Source organism: Leopardus geoffroyi, chromosome C1 (assembly GCF_018350155.1).
Source record: "Leopardus geoffroyi isolate Oge1 chromosome C1, O.geoffroyi_Oge1_pat1.0, whole genome shotgun sequence".
Classification (NCBI taxonomy): domain Eukaryota; kingdom Metazoa; phylum Chordata; class Mammalia; order Carnivora; family Felidae; genus Leopardus; species Leopardus geoffroyi.
In genome coordinates, this window is record NC_059328.1 from 203,255,137 (window position 1) to 203,272,112 (window position 16,976).

The 16,976-nt window shown below is 56.6% G+C and overlaps 1 protein-coding gene across 1 annotated transcript; it reads left to right on the forward strand.

Moving 5' to 3' along the window:
• The first annotated feature begins 413 nt into the window (after positions 1 to 413).
• Positions 414 to 13,947, forward strand: WNT6 (Wnt family member 6). Its single transcript, XM_045481290.1, has 4 exons — positions 414 to 586; positions 10,309 to 10,529; positions 10,775 to 11,109; positions 12,670 to 13,947. The coding sequence occupies exons 1-4, from the start codon at positions 507 to 509 to the stop codon at positions 13,129 to 13,131; spliced, it is 1,098 nt and encodes a 365-aa protein (XP_045337246.1). The 5' UTR covers positions 414 to 506; the 3' UTR covers positions 13,132 to 13,947.
• Positions 13,948 to 16,976: the final 3,029 nt, after the last annotated feature.

A 16,976-nucleotide genomic window follows, 5' to 3' on the forward strand; every position in this document is an offset into this window, starting at 1 on the left:
CCGACTCTGGGAGGCGGCGGGGTCTCCCAGTCCGAGAGAGGCAAAGCGAAGGGGCGAGGCAGGCGGGTCCCGCAGCCACCGGCGCGCTCGGGCCCCGCCCCGGGACCTCGCACCCGCCCTCCGCGGAGCTCCGCGCCTCCAGCCCCGGGGCGCACGGCTCCCTCCCGAGAGTCCCGCCGCCTGACTGTCGCAACTGCCACCCCACGGCCCCCCTGGCCCCCGCCCCCGCCTGGGCCCAGCTCCCCTCCCACCCCCGCCCCCGGCTCTGATTTCTTCTCCCGAGCGAGCTCGGCGGGAGACACAGGCGCTGGCTGCCCCGTCCGCTCTCCGCCTCCGCCGCGCCCTCCTCGCCCGCGATGGGCCCCCCCGCCGCCGCCGGAGCCATCGCCTCCCGGCCGCCGCCGCCGCCGTAGCCGCGCTCGCCCTGAAGCCCGCGCCGCCGCGCGCACCGGCTGGCCCCGCAGCCTCGCCCCCTGACCGCACCGGCCCGCGGTAGAGCGCTCACGATGCTGCCGCCCGCGCCCTCCCTCCTCGGGCTGCTGCTGCTGCTGCTCCTGTGTCCCGCGCACGTCGGCGGACTGTGGTGGTGAGTGCTGTGTCGGGCTGGCTGTCCCCGTGTGGCTACTGAAGCTCAAGGGTGAGGACTTCGGGACTGACTGGCGGGGAGGGGTGGCGGGTGGCTCAGAAACGCGGTCCCGCTGCTTCTGGGCAGTACCTGCGAGCGAGCGAGCGGGAACCCAGCCCTAGGGCAGCTGGGGAGGTGCCGGGAGGTGCGTGCCGCTCTCCTGCCAGACACCGCCTGGGCCACTTCTAAACTGCCACTCAGATGTTCCTCAACCCACACCCCGCACATTCTATTGTATTTCCTCCTACCTTGTGCTACACACCCTCCCCACTCTCTTTCAACCCCCTCCGGTTATGCGCTCAATCCAGGTCCTCAAGGAACTGGCACGCGGGTAGGAAAGAGCTACCGGGTAGACAGCGGGAGGATCTGCAGTGAGAGATCCAAAGAAAAGAGTGTGTGAGGAGGGCCCTGGATTTAGGGGAGGAGGACTGGATTTGTGGGAAAGAGAAGAACAAGGTGGTAAGCCACAAAGCAGGGAAGGTCCAACAGCTGTCTCTTCCCCGCCTTACTTTGCTCAACAACCCACCAGCTTCTCGCTGAGAAGCTGAGTGCTACTTCAAAGTGGATGGTAGTGGCGGGGAAAAAACGTAAAGGGAAACTGAGTCAGGACCGCGGTTTTCCCTACATCCTTCCCCCAGAGCAAAGAAGAGGAGGAAAGACAGGAAAGGGACCTAGGCTCCGACCCTTCCAGATGTGGGGGGTCAGAAATGAAAAAAATGCAGCTCGGGAGGTACTGAGAATCGTGAAGGGTCGTGGTGGAAGAGAGGGAGGCCTGGCCAGCCAGGAGATGGGGACGTCTTCCCAGACCTGGCCTCCAGACCGGGCCCTAGCTAGAGCAGACACCTACGCAGCTAAGGTCGCGGGAACTTTGAGCCTTGGGGATGGACAGCAACTGGAAAGGTGGGTGCCGGGTCGAGACCTCTCAGAGATCCGGATCCCGGAGACTTTCTTTTCCTTCCTAGTCTCTCTGGAGCTGCAAAGACCCGCCTGGAATAGATCAGAGTTTAAAGAGGAGGGACTTGGACAATACCGCTGATGCGTCAGCCAATCCTAAGAAAGCAGGGTCTGCTCTATTTGCATAGGGCCATGTCATTGGCTGGATTCCCTATCCTCCGCTCTTCTTCCACCCTCCCCCCCCCCCCATTTGGATGGAGGGGTGGGGCAGGCAGATCCTTCTCCCCCCCCCCCCCCGGGAGATAGAGAGCTGGATGCCCACACAGGGAGCTGCTGGCTGCTATCCCTCTTTCGTGATGCGGGAGAGATGTCCCTTGGAGGTGTCAATGAGGGAGCAAATCGAGGATGACCCAGGTCCCGGCCAGGGAACATGCGTCCTTCGATCCTGGCTTGGTATAATGCTGTGTCAGTTTTGAAATAGACAGACCTGAGATCTAATCTCGGCCCACAATAAGTCTGTGACCTTGGGCAACTCACTTCTCCCTGCGCCTCAATGTCTCAACTTTAAAACTGGGAAAGAGTCCCCCTACCTGGTAAGCTAGATAGGAGGATTAAATGGGAGGATCTACAAAATGATCTGACGCTGGGAGGTGCTCCATCCATAAGTGTAAGTCTCCTCCTCCACGCTGCAGGTTTTCCAGGCTAGAGTTTGTAGGGGTGAAAAGGATTAATTTAAATTTAAAATTCCAAGAGTCCCAAGCAAAACTTTGTAAAAGAATCTCTGTCTTGTTTCCCAGACACACATTTCTAATTTTGCCCTTTCTCAAGGTATGGGGTCAGAGGTCTCTCCCAGATGGTAGCCGCCCTCCCTCCTCTCCTTTTCCATTTATCCAGCTCATTGTCATCTTTCCAGTTAGAACAGCACATCTTCCACGACACTGTCTTTTTGTCTTTCCTCCCTTGCCTTCTGTGTGTTCCTACTGCACCCCATGCATGGGACAGCCATGCCAGTTACTGCGTTTTACTGACAACCATCCCCTCTGTGGTCTCTCTTCCCTGCTCCGGGAAGTCAGAGCCTTTGTCTTTGGGCCCTGGAGGCTAAAGGTGCTGGGGAAGTATTGTGGAATGTTGCTGAATTGGTTGCTTCACCTTCCTGGGGCTTGTATTGTGGGGGTTCTTTTGTTCAAGAGGGGCTGGTGGGTGGGTGACAAGCCAGAGGGAGAGAGGTCTGGTCCCTTGGAGACTGACCCTGAAGCTGGGAAGCAGGGAGTGGGGGAGGAGGTGAGGAGGGCAGGTGTAGGAGAACACAGGGGCCTTCATGGCTGCAGCTGCAGAGCAAGCTGGGTGAAGAGTGAGAGGCTGGGGTGATAAGGTGTCCAGCAACTGCCTCGCTCAGATGCTTCCCACAGAGAACCTGCCTCTCCCACCTGCACTGGCCCCCTCACTCTCCTCTGTCTGTTTCTGACACTTCATTCCTTTGGCCTGAGCCCAGATTCCTTTCTTGGGATCTTTGACTCTACTTACTGACACTCTTGTCCCCACCCCATCCTACCATTGCTCTCTGAGATCAGGCTTGGGCTGGTGGGCTGGACCCAGCATCCCTGGTGGCCTAAGGCTCCTGTCACTCTTTGCCCACCCCCCACCCCTACACTGCCCTTTACCCCAGCTTCACTTAGGCTAGTAACTTTATCAGGCTAGGGGCTTCCAGGTCGCTCTTTGACCTGCTGGCTGGCCCTCTTTTCCCTGCTTCTCAGAGAATGCTAGCCGGGCTGGAGCTCTAGCAGTAGGCAGGGAAGCAGCAGCCCTGCACACCATCCTGACATGCTAATAGCCTCCAGGGTGGGAACAGAGAGGACCCCAGGAACGCTGAGTGACTGGATTGTCCTGATTAGGAAAGGAGGCTCCTGTAGGGGAATGATCCAGGGCCTGGAATAGGCTCAGGTACCTGGCTCCAGGTTCCAGAAAAGTCTCCCTTCCGCTTCCTTTCCCCCTCCCCCTCATTCCCCCTCCATGCAATGCATGCTTTCTAAACTCTGCCTCCGGCCTCTCTGTCTGTCTCTCTCCCATCTGTAACCATATCTTTGTAAATCACAGAATCCCAGATTCCAGGACATTGGCCAGGCTCTCTTGAGGTCATCTTGTCCAGCCCACTGCCTGCAGGCCATCCAGCATGTGCCCTGGCCCCGACAGATCCCATTTTGAGACCGAGGCAGAGAAAGAAAGTCTGTGGCTTCCTGGTCACCAGCGCCCACCCCACCAGCCTGCTCTCTGAGCCCCTCCCACCCTCCCCCAGGAAGTTCTCCTCAATGTCTGACCCATCTTTATTTATGCTCTCAATCAGTGCATGTGGAAAATAGCTCACTCTCACAGAATAGATCAAATCAATCTCCCTTCTCTCTTCCTCTTTCCTCTTTCTGTTTTATATTTTCTATGAAAGAAACCAACCCTCCCCCCTTGCTCCACTAGCAAAAATACCACCCAGTCTCACTCCCTTCCCCCATCTCATCTTGGCTTTCTCCGCTCCCCCCCCTCCCCCTCCCCCATTATGGAAAGGAAACAGGAACCAGAGGCCTAGGACAACCTCATCTCTGGCCCCACAGGGAGTCAGGGAAAGGACCCAGGCTTCTTCATGACACCCAGGTTTTCCAGCTGGGATCCCCCCTCCACCCCAGGCTGGGCTTGGCCATCCTCCTCCATCCTGTCTTTATCTGACCCTTTGTGGGCAGTCCTATTCCTGGCCCCCACCAAGCTCCCGGCGGGGTGGGAACTGGGGTGGGGTGGCCACCCAGTACCCCCCTCCAGGCCTCCCGCCTTGGCAGCTTCCCCTGGAGGGAGACAATGGGGCTGTGAGCAGAAAAGGGCAGGGGCAAAAGGAGGCTGGCTCTATCTGGGCCAGAGCATGCCCCAAGCCCACCAGAGCCCTGGCACTGTGACATTTCCTGGAGGGGGGGGCAGCCCCCTCCTGCCCTGTTCTCATCAGAAGCCAGGAGTTGGTGGGGGGAGGTCAGTGGGAAGTTTGATCACCAGGGCCCAGCGAGGGGGATTCCAGAATGTGTACTTTGATGGAGAAATGCAGCTGTGGAGGGGATGAGGCGAGGGCGGGGTGGGGAAGCCGGGGCCGGGGTCAGGCTGGCAGCAGCAGGGCGCCTGGCCAGCCGGAGCCGGAGGCGCTAGGGAACACAGAAGCCTGTCCCTAGGGACTGGGCAGAGCGCCCTCTAGCCTATGTCCTCCTTCCTGCCGGAGGCGGGGTGGGGCGAGACCTTGGGTGCTTCCCCTGATCCACCTGAGGAGGAGCTGAGGGAGGGAAAAGGTCGCTGGGAGGGAGCTCCGGTTTTCCACCTGGCCCCCAAAGCTGGTTCCTCCAGCTCCAAGCCCTCCATTTAAGCCAGAAATTAGAAATTAGATCTAGAAAGGACTTGGAGATCATCTAGGCCAATCATTTCACTTATGGTTAGAAGTCCAGCAAAGTCCAGGAACTGGAGGGGACTTGCCTCAGGCCATCCAGAATGCAGGCAGTGAGCACTAGGGCTGGGAGTCTACCTCCTGCTGAGTACCTCATCCCTGCGTGCAGTGAGGGGTGGGGGGGGTGCGGTCAGGAAAGGGGTACAGGGCCTTCCACAGGCCCTTTTTGCTCCCCACCTCCACCTTCACATGGGTGCTCCCCACCTCACTATGGGAGAGCAGAAGACACATGACAGAATCTCCTTAGAGAATTCAGTGCGTGTTTGGGGGGGGGGGGGGCGGTCAATGTGTCCACTCCTTTGCCTCCCACAGCCCTGACCAGTAGGAAGCCCTCTTGACTGGTGACGTTCATCAGGGAAGGGAAAGCCCCTGCCTCTTCCAAGAGCCATGAGAAGGAGAGCAGCGTGAGGAGGTGGGAAGGACAGTGTCCAGGATGGGGCAGAGGGAACCAAATTGGGCCAGCGTGGGAGAGGGGTGGAATGGGGTATCTGGTGGGCGGTGGGGAGGCAGGGGTTAATGGAGCTGGGGCATCACTGGCTTTGATGTGGTGTTTGGGGTGGGGGTAGTGGCTGGGGGATGGGGAACAGTAATTATCGAGTTAGACAGAGCAGGACAGGACAGGCGGGCGGGCACAGGCCCGGGCCCAGCCGCCTCAGCAGCCGTCAGGCAACATTTTTCTGCCCCTTCTCCACCACCCACCTCCCCACCCCCATACAGCCCCCACCCACAGCCCCAGGGCTCAGGGCTCCCTCTGCTGGCTCCTAGGAGGTGGGGGTCAGACTAAGGACCCTGGGGGTGGGGAGTGTGAGGAAATAGAGGGTGGCTGGCCAGGAGGCCCTTCAGAGGAAGTCGGGCACCAAAAGGGTCTGTGATCTCCTTGGCCTCCATAATCCACTCAGGAGTGCTCTCTGGGGAAGGGGAGGGTCCCGGAGGGTGCTTCTGGTTCACAGGCAGGGCCGGTGAGGGAGGAAGGAACACAGCGATCCCAGCTGAGAAGTCAGGGCAGACAGCTGGAGAAAAGGGTGTTCTCGTGAATCCACAAACAGCTGCCTGCACTCCTACCATTTGCCCTGCTCTGTGCAGGCCCAAGACATGAATGGGGGTGTGAATGGGAGGACAAAAAGCACTTTGCTAGAGCTCACCGTCTGGGCAGGCTCTTCTCATGTGTACCAGGGAAGTTATCAGGTATCATGATTCCCATTTGACGGTCATGGACACTGAGGTTGCGAAGGTCAGGTCTCATTCATTCAACAAATATTAAGTGCCCACTTCACATGCAAGGGACTTGCTGATGTCTTAGGAGAAGCAAATGGCGGAGCCCAGATCGAAACCCAAGTCACAGACTCCCCAGACTCTGCACGTGTGCCACGAATGACATCGTGCTTCCGCGTGAGATCTTTGTCTTTAGTGTGTCTTTCACCCAAGTGGAGAGAGAAGACAGGGCGACACGACAAAATAGTTACGCCACTGGCAGGATAATGAGCACCCCCAGATGAGCGACACCTGAGGTGATGGGGGGGAGGGGTGGTCAGTGAGGGCTGGGCTCAGGGGCGACAGGGATCTGAGGTGAGCTCGGAAAGATGCCGGGTGTGATTTTGATGACTTAGGGATTGGGAGGGGGTAGCTCTGAGTCCAGAAAGCTGGAGGTGTAATCTGGGATGGATGCAGTGAGCCAACCCTGCTTGGCAGAAGGGCTGCGTGGAGGATGGTGTGCGAGGGCATCTCAGCTCTTCCGAAACCCCACGTGTTCATTCCCTCCAGTCCCTTTGGTTTTAAAGAGATTCACCCAGAGGCGCCTGGGTGGCTCAGTTGGTTGAGCGTCTGATTCTCGATTTCGGCTCTGGTCATGATCACAAGGTTTGGTTCATGAGTTCGAGCCCTCTGTGGGGCCCTGAGCTGACAGCCCCTTCCCCACACACACACATGCTCCCTCTCTTTCTCCAAATAAACAAATAAACTTAAAAAATAACATTCACCTAAACTTCTTGAAGTACGGATTCCTCCATTGAGTGGCCAAGGTCAGCCACCTCTTTCCTCAGATGTTCGTCTGTATAATGGGGGTGAAGTGGCTAGAGTAGGAGTAGATGGTTTCTGGCATTCCCTTTGGCCCTCTGAATCTGGAGATGGAAAGGTAGGTGAGGCCAGAACCTGGGGCCCCCAGGGCTTAGAGCTACAGATGTTGCCAGTAGGAGCTGGCTGTCCCTAACGCCACCTCACTTGGCTATCGATTCTACCAACCAAGGTCCTGGGAGGGAGATTTTGGCATCTGCCAAGCCAGTTAGAATGGCCAACCTTAGGCCTGTCCCTTCTTGTCTGCAAGATTTCCTTTAGGACTAGCCTCATTTTTTCTATGCCCAGGAATGGCTATTTGATTAGGATCTCAGATCCTACCTGCTATATATTATATAACTCCTACACCACTGTGCTTAGCTCCCCAAACAAGCAGATGCTCCCAAAAGGGTACATCTTCTCTGGGTTGACCCCAGGCCAATGCTGACTCAGAGGCCAAAAAAGCAGAGTTGATTCCCTAAGGAAGCAGAAGGGAAGAAAGGAGGGTAAAGAAAGAGGGGAGATGGGGGAGTTATTTCTTGATGTTATGTCCAGTGTTAACTTGGAGGGGACAAGGGAGCTTCTCGGGCAACTTCTCCTGTTTCTGAAGCGCGGAGAGAGAGCTGACTTGCCCACAGTGGCTCAGCTCACCCAGAGTTGACAGAGACCAGGGTGCAGAGGTGACGCTTGATGTTTTGCCTGATGCCCTACCCCCCCACCCCCACTCCTCTTCTGGACTTTCCTTTCCTGTGACTTGGGGATGGGAGCGAGGACAGGAGGGCAGGGAGCAAGCTGGTCCCTTGGGATTCTAGCTGCTACTACTGCCCATCCCTCCTCCTGACCAGCTTGTAAACAAGCCTTGTTCCCAGGCAGCAAGCCAGCCTGGGGAGCCAGACCCGGACCAGCAACTGACTCTGGGGCAGCCCCTCAACCCTGCAAAGGGCTGGCCCCACCTCCGGGAGGGCCCTACCCTTCCTGCTCCTCCCGATTTCTCTCCTATCTCTAGCCCCTGGCAAGCAGACAAGGTCAGGAGGTTTTTGCTTTTCTCCCTGCATACCCCCACCCTCTCTTGCTTCCCTAGGGCAGGAGGAGGGAGAGGAGAGGGATGGGGTCAGAGTAACCTTGAGAGGATAAAACCAGTGAACCTTGGGAAATTAGGGAGTTAGCAGAGGGCAGGGCTGGGAAGAGAGACTGGGGAGCTTAGTGGCATGGGGGGTGGGGTGATTTGGGGAAGAAGAGTTTGCAGAGCCCCAGACTCCCAGGTGGAGGCCTGGACAATCAGGTGGCGGGAAAGGAGCTGGACAGTCATGGGGAGGCCTGCTTCCCTGCCTCTGCATCCAGTGGGGGGTGGGCAGAGGAGGGGTGGAGAGAGAGGAAGCTGATTAGCAGTCATGGAATCTCATGTGGACAAGGGCCTGGACTCAAATGAGGACATTCTCCTTAGAAGGCTCATGCATTCATTCATTCAGTCATTCAAAAACATGGATTAAATGGCGTTCCTTGTAGTATTAGAATAATCATTTGTAATATTGTAGTATTATAGTAATCATTTGCACATTTTCATAACAAAAATTGGGGGAAATACGAATTAAGCACCTAAAAATCTGCCACAGGAAACAAAAGAAAATGTCAGTTCTAACTCCCAAGGTGCTCATAGTCTTATCTACTGACCCTATATAACCATGCCGGAAGCCTTCTCAAATCCTTTTTGTAATGAGGTGGATAAACGGATGGGGGTAGGGGAGGATCGATGATACACGGAGAGAGAGAAAGAGACTGATAAACCCTTGTGGTCACTGGGCCACTGGGAACCACCTTGTGCTGCCCTATCCATGGCACACACTATCCGCTGCTCCATCCACCACTTTTCTAGGGTTGGGAATGGGCTGGGGCTGGACCTTTCCAGGCTGCAGTTGGAATGCAGTGATGGTCAGGTCCTAAGCATGGAGGAAGGAGTCTGGACTATAACTCTTCACTGAGAAAAGAATTTTGGCTCCAGGACTCCTTGGGTGGGGAGGCTGACAATGATCTGATGGGGTGGGGTGTGTGTGTTGGGGGGGGGGAGGAGGAGACCTTAGAAAGAACTGAACTTACACATCTTCTTGCAGAGGCCTCTTTAAGCATCTCGCTCCCCAGAGTTGAGAAGTTCTACCTTAAGACCTAAATTCTTCTTGCTGCTGTTCAAGCCCATTACATCTCATTGTTGTGGGGCCAGAACATGCCTGGGCAGCCTGTTCTTGTGGAGCAAATGGGGACAGGGGGGCCGATGGGCGTGAAGGCTAAAATGAAAAGTAGGCCACCTTGACCTTTGGCACCTATCTCCTACCATTTTCCTCGACATTTTCTATCTCCTGGTGCTACTTCTCCCCACCCGGAGTCTTTTTCTGTCCTCTGCTGAAGGGTTTTTGTGTGATCTCAAATTACTCTCAGGTCCAAGTGCTCCGCCCACTCATTCCTGCAGCACAGGGACCTCAGCTAAGCGTTCATCAAATAAGAGCGATCTGATTCAAGGAGTTCCACTCAGCTGCGGGTTACCTTAACCTTCAGGGGTCTGGTCTATGGAAACCAAATAACAGCCCTCTCCTTAGGTGGAATGAAGGCTGGGAACGGAAGGATTTCTGGAAGTGCGTGGAACTTCCCATTCGGTCTTTACCCACACCAAGCCAAACAGGCATTCCCCTTCCCCAAACCAGTTAGGTCACAACCAGTGACGTCAGGGCCTGGCCTGCCTTGCCGGCCATCCTGCTCTAAAAAAGTCACAAACCCTGGAACGGAAGGGTAGTGTCACTTACTTCACCATAATGCTTCAGAGACTCGGTCCCCCAGCTACTTCCTTCTGCTCTCCAGCTCAGAGAGATAGAGGATATCCTCGTGCAAGGGCCCACCTTAGGGATCAAAGCCCAACCTTCCCATTTTACAGAAGGAGAAACTGAGCTTCATCACCCTTTGGGGTCAGGCCTGTTCTTTGTCTCCCTTTTGGCTCACCTTGAGTCAAATTCCTAGAAGGACTTATTAATGAAGATGTGCACAGAAGGATAAGGCTGAATCCTTGCTCTATAGCAATTTTGGTCTCAACTCTAGTGAAAGGGGACATGGGACAGTAAGAGAACCAGATGGGACAATCCCACACTCAGCTGGGGTGGGGGGAGAGAAGAGGCGCGTCCCAGCACCAGCTAGGTGCTCAGGTGGGCTGAGCAGGACTGGCCTCCCTCCCCGCCCCCGCCCCCGCCCCAGCCCTTTGAGTCATATCTTGGACGTGCTGTTCTTTGCTTTCCAGGGCGGTGGGCAGCCCCTTGGTCATGGATCCTACCAGCATCTGCAGGAAAGCGCGGCGGCTGGCAGGGCGGCAGGCTGAGTTGTGCCAGGCCGAGCCAGAGGTGGTGGCGGAGCTAGCCCGGGGCGCCCGGCTCGGGGTGCGGGAGTGCCAGTTCCAGTTCCGATTCCGCCGCTGGAACTGCTCCAGCCACAGCAAGGCCTTCGGGCGCATCCTGCAGCAGGGTCAGTGTGGGGAGAGCACCTGGGGAGGCTGCTTTTTCTTTTCGGGGATCAGAGGAGAGGGGGGGTTGGGGGGGGCGGCTGCGGGAGCCCCACCTCTCCCGCCGGTCTGTGGGTACCCTGTCCCGACCCTGCCTCCCAGCCATGCTGCCTCGCCCACCGCAGCGCCTCCCCCCTCGCCGCCACCCCCGGGGACCCAGCCTCGGTCCTGCCGGGCTGACTTCCCCCACCCTGCGCCCGGCCCGCAGACATCCGGGAGACGGCCTTCGTGTTCGCTATAACGGCCGCGGGCGCCAGCCACGCCGTCACACAGGCCTGCTCCATGGGCGAGCTGCTGCAGTGCGGCTGCCAGGCGCCCCGAGGGCGGGCCCCGCCGCGTCCCCCGGGCCTGCCCGGCACCCCTGGGCCCCCCGGCCCCGCCGGCTCCCCCGACGGCAGCGCCGCCTGGGAGTGGGGGGGCTGCGGCGACGACGTGGACTTCGGGGACGAGAAGTCGAGGCTCTTTATGGACGCGCGGCACAAGCGGGGACGCGGAGACATCCGTGCGTTGGTGCAACTGCACAACAACGAGGCCGGCCGGCTGGTGAGTATGGGCAGGGGTGTGTAGGTGTGAGTGGACGTGGGTGACGGTGGGGTGTGCGGGAGCGTGTTTGTAGACGTGTGAGGAAATGGGGGTGCGAATGAGGGCGTGTATGTGCAGGAGTATGTTAATGTGTGTGGGAGCCAGCAGGCAGAAAGGGCGCACTTGGGAAGACTGGCTGGGGGCATGTGGATGGGCATGTGGGAGGCAAGGTGGCCAGCCTAGAAGAGGGAGTCCCTTGGGAGGCCTAGGAAGGCCTAGAGCTGGTGATCTAGTGGGCAGGATGGGGAGGGGACACCCAGAGAAGAGGACTCAGGACCTCAGGTAGGGAAGACAAACCTCTGAAACCCGACAGGTGAGGCAAAGGCTGGGATAGGTAGAGATCTGGCTACCAGCACAGGGACAGAGGAGGGTGACAAAAGCTGGGGATAGAAAGAGAAGATAGAAGCTGGGGCAAAGGTCTGGAGGTGGAGGAGTTGGGAGAAGTGAGGGAGGCCAGGGAAAAGGGCCAGAACGTGGCCAGGGAAGGCTTGGAAAGGTGTGAAAGACAGGGCTGGTGAAGGTAGGAGGGAGTCAGCTAAAGGCCAGGAAAGCTGTGACTGAATCTGGGCATTTGCCAACTGTCTGCCCACCAACTCCAGACTGGGCCCTGCCTCTCCCCTTCCCTCTGCAAGGAGGAGTCCCCCCACCCCCACCCCCACCCCCAGCTCTCGGTCAGATGTTTCCAGGAGGGAGGGTGAGGAAGGAAAGAAACCTGGGAAGGGGAGGGGGGCGCACAAGTCTGCATTTCAGGTTGGCCTCTGGACTCTGAGCTTCCACAGATGATATTGCTGAGTCATCTGACACCATAAATCTTAGTGGGGTTGTGACTCTTAGACCCCAGCTTCAGGCACAAATTGCAAATAAGGGGCAGGGGTTCTGGATTCTGGTTCTCAGTAATGCATTCACCTTCGGCCATCCTGAAACCTATGCCTTAGTTCTAAGATGCTCTAGGGACCCCCCCCCCACCACCCCTCACATCCTGTGTCCTCTAGGGTTCAGCCCTGAGGCATCAGGCAGGGAGTAAGAGGGGGCCCAGAGAGGAATGTCCAGACAGGCCCACATACCTGTCAGACGCCCAGGAGGCTGGGTCTGCTCAGCCCTGTCTGGGGCCGAGAGGGGCAGCAACGAGGGGGCCCTGTTGGCAGAAGGAGGTTGGCAGGAGGAATAGAGCACGACAGCTGCAACCCCTCCCTGCCTCTAGGGAGACTCTCACCCCAGCATCAGTTCTGCTTTCTCTCTCTCCCATTCCCTGACTTTGCCTCCTGCGATCTCTGCTGCACACTGCGCCCCACTCCCCCCAACTCCTCTCACTCTTCCAACTTTGTAATTTTTCCTTCTCTCGGAGCTGTTGCTCCCTGGGTTTCCTCCTCTCCACCTTGCGCTCTCTTGGTTTTGGTCTGCTCTCTTCTCTCTTTCGTCCACCTCACCCTCCCCATCTAATTTTTTGTCGGTCCTCTGGACCTTTCCCCCACCCCGTACCCCCAATCTGTCCGCATCCGCCGGCTCCTTTGCTCCCTGCAGGCCGTACGGAGCCACACGCGCACCGAGTGCAAGTGCCATGGGCTGTCGGGCTCGTGCGCGCTGCGAACCTGCTGGCAGAAGCTGCCCCCGTTCCGGGAGGTGGGCGCGCGGCTGCTCGAGCGCTTCCACGGCGCCTCGCGTGTCATGGGAACCAACGACGGCAAGGCCCTGCTGCCCGCCGTCCGCACTCTTAAGCCGCCGGGCCGCGCCGACCTGCTCTACGCCGCCGACTCGCCCGACTTCTGCGCTCCCAACCGGCGCACCGGCTCGCCGGGCACGCGCGGCCGCGCCTGCAACAGCAGTGCCCTGGACCTCAGCGGCTGTGACCTGCTGTGCTGCGGCCGCGGGCACCGCCAGGAGAGCGTGCAGCTCGAGGAGAACTGCCTGTGTCGCTTCCACTGGTGCTGCGTGGTGCAGTGCCACCGCTGCCGCGTGCGCAAGGAGCTCAGCCTCTGCCTCTGACGCGCCGCCCGGCTCTCCAAACCGCGCGCCCCTCGGCATCTGCGGGACCTCTGGACTCCGGCGGGGGCGCTGCCCCGCTGCTCGCAGCGAAGGTCCATCTCCCAGGCCTCCGCCAACTGTGAGGCGGCGGGGGCTTGAGATACACGCCCGCCCACGAAAGCGAGGGGCGCTGAAGGCCATCCACCCCGGGGGAGCGCTCTGGAGGGCCCCCGGGGGAGGCTATGTAGTCCCTCTCGCTCTTTGGCCCCCATATGGAAAGCAAAGAGCCAAACTCGAGGCCTCTGGACGCAGGACGCCTTAGAACTGCTGGCTATGGGGTGGGTGGGTGAGTTTAGTATCAATAAAAATATTTAAACCAATAGGACTGGGCCCACAGTTTGGGAGGGAGCTGGCCTCCTGGGGGCCACCATGGGGCCAGGCTTCCGAAGGAGTGTGTAAAGGAAGATGGTTTTGATAGAACTAGCATCTCAGGGGTTATCACCTTAGGTCCCTATCTCCCCTACTGAATTAGGTTCTCCTGGCAACCGTGGAGAAGAGTGCGGATTCTTCTGGTTCACCCTTGTCAAACATCTCTGGCCTGGATCTGCAAGCTGGGAAAAACCTAGCTGTCCTTCTTTAAAGGGACAGACTGAAAAGGTCTAGGAAAAGAAGACCAAAAGCCTCTGGTAGTGTACTCAGCTCTCAGTCCAGCCCTCATCTTCTCTGGGGAGGGTGACACCTTTATCTGCCCTTCTGTTTCTGTGATTCTTGGGGACTTTGAGGGTAGGCTTCTAGGGCCACCCAAGCCCATAGGATTAAAGCACTTTATAAACTGTAGAATGTGATGAGATTATGTTATTAGTAACATCAGGTTTTTTAACCACCAAAACTAACTTCATTGAAAAGACCGCCCCGATCAGCATTTCTAATCACACTCAGTGGGGGAGGATGCAAAGTTGTCCCAAGTTTCTCCGGGCACCCAAACACATTTCCTCCCTTCTGGTTCTTTCTCAGAAAGCTGATGTCGAGGCTGCAGGGACAGGGAGGAAAGGTTGGAGGTTCTGGGTTCTCCAGAGCTGGATCTCATGCCTCCATCTTCCCGCAGAGAGAATGGGGCGGGGGCATAGGCAAATGGCTAGGATTCAGAGCCCCAATTTTCCCACAGTCCAAATACTGCAGGAGAGAATGACTGCCTAGGTGTGTAGGCAAAGCATGAGCTTTGGATTCAGGCACTCTGTGTTTGAAGCTGCTGCTGCTGCTAAGAAGTTTACAATACAGGCATGTTAGCCTCAGTTTCTTTGTCTATATAATGGAATACCATCATGTTTCAGTTACCCATTGCTGCATAACAAAGGACCCCCGAATAATTACTTCTCCTGATCCTTTAGGTTAGGATTTTTTTCAGAGTTCAGCTTGGTGGCTCTGCTCCTTATGGCGGGAACCAATGGTTGTGGTCATTCACCTGGCTGCCTTCTGCAGTGGCTGGGCCAGGCTGAACAGTCTAAGAGGCTTGACTCATATGTCTAAGTAGTGCCTCAGAGCTCCTCCAGGGTCTCCTCCTCTCCATGTGGCTCGCTTGGGCTTCCTTACAGCATGGGGGCCTTGGTTTAGTTACACTTCTTACCTAGGCTGGCTTTCAAAATGGACATGCTGAGTGTGAAGGCAGAAGCTCCTTACAGTCCAGACTTGGAAGTGACGCAGCATTGCTGTCACTCCCTGTTGGTCGACACAAGTCACAGAACCAGTGAAAATTCAAGGGAAGGGGAAAGGGACACCATCTCTCACTGGGAGAGTGGCACCATTATCAGGACCATTCACATCCCCATAGAACCATGGGGAGGATTCTTCTGAGACCTGAAAAGCACTTAGCATAGCATGTAGCACAATAGTTTATGTCAGGCTTATATTTAATAAATGGTAGTTTCTGTGAGAGTGGGAATAGAGAACTGATGCCTTGCAGGTATTGGGCAGACCTTGATTGCAAATGAAGATACTCAACTCAAACTAGCTTAGGTCAAGGGAATTAACTATGAAAAACAATTAAAAGGGAATTAATTACCTGGGAAGTGCAGGGGTGAGACTGAATTCAAGCACAACTGAACCCAGAGGGCCAGACGATGTCATAGGTCTTTCTCCCTTGTCTTCTTCCCTCACTACCCACTCCCCCAACATCTATGGTTTCTAGCTTATCTCTGCCCTTCTTTTCACACTGCCTTCATTATCTCCTGCTGCAGATAGACCTTCTCTATATGTCAGCCCTATGCCCACATTCTTAGAGCTGGTGATCTAAAAAAGAATGGCTTTCCCAGCCAAAGTCCTAAGGAAGACCCTGATTTGGTCAGCTGGGGTCACTTGGCCACCCCCAAACCAATAACTGTCCAGGAAGATGTACTACCGTGACTGGGACTGGCAGCCTGAGCTAAGACCACAGGTATTGGGGGCACAGGTAGGAGAGTAGAGTTTTTCAGTGAAACAGAAGGAAGGGGAACTCACCCTGGATGTAACAGACCTTAACCATGGCTTTCAGTACATCTGTCCTCCCTCCCCACAATGCCTCTGCATCTGCCTCTTGACCTAGCCTGGTTCAGCCCTCAAGAGTCACGTTTGGGACCCCAGAGTGAGGCATATATGGAGAGGGGTATCAGGCTGCAGTGGGAAGGAAAGGGCATCTGAATTTTCCTTCCTGCCTCATCCTGTCTCCCTTAGGTCAAACGCCCGAGCTTCAGGGAAGTTGGACTCAGAACCTTCAAATGCCCGAACTTCAGAGAATCTGGACTCAGAACCTCTTCTACTCAAGGGGGTTTGACAACTTACCAAGGGTGAGAGTGGAACTGGCATCATGGGCAGCATGGAGGAAAAATGAAGCTTCCTAAATTACAGTTACCTTCAGGGCTCTGCCTTCCCCAGAGCTGGGTTCAATACTTTAAAAAAAAAAAAAAAAAAAAAAAAATCTCCTGCACTTCTCTACTTCTCTCAGGGACCACAAGAGGGCGCACAGAGCCCAGCTTCCCTATTAACAGGGACCAACAGACAGGACCTGCAAGCATCTGGGGAACTCAGAGAGCCGTGGACAGGAGAGGGTAGGATGAAAGGAAGCGAGGAGACCCACGGACCAGCTTGGGCCAAGCTGCTAGGGTTCCAGGCTGTCTCGGACCTCTGGGCTGACCCAGACCTAGGGGCGGACGCCTGCGTCCCAGTGTCTATTGCCAGGTCTTGGTGCGTGGTGTGGAGTAGGTGATGCTAGACTCCTCCATGAGCCAGAGAAGGAAACTAAGACAGTGGCATGAACTGACACCACCCCAAGCAGGTGAAAAGGAATTCAGAGGAAGTAACATGATAACAGTGAGGAAAGGCCTAGTTTGCCAGCTTGACCTTGATCAAGTCAATTAATTTCTCTGAGCCTCAGTTCTCCCGTCATGGAATGGGGGTGCCTGATAGCTTTTTAGTACACTGGAAGAGAGCACTGCAATCTTCAAACCGATGGTCTCATGTTGGTGGTCCATTTTCCCTGACCAAGCTCAGCAGGAGTCTGGGAACCGCCTTCTGTGAAGGGTGAGAGCCTTGGCCTGAGAGGCACCATTTTGAACATTATTTTGGTCATCTTTAAGCTCAGAGATGGCTCTGTGCTCTTGCACTGCTGCCTGGGAAGAAGGCTGGAAGCAGAGCTCAGAAATACGCCCCCCCCCCCAACCCCCTTGCTTACCCAGCTGCTCAGCCCCAGGCACAGTCTGAGCCATGAAGGTTCCCTGCTGGCTGAGTGGTGGGGGACATGTGGTACCAGGGACATGGGGGAAGAGCACAGAGGCGCCCCAGATGTGTGCATGACCACATCAGGGACAGCCAGAATGCAGGCAGATGGGTGGGGA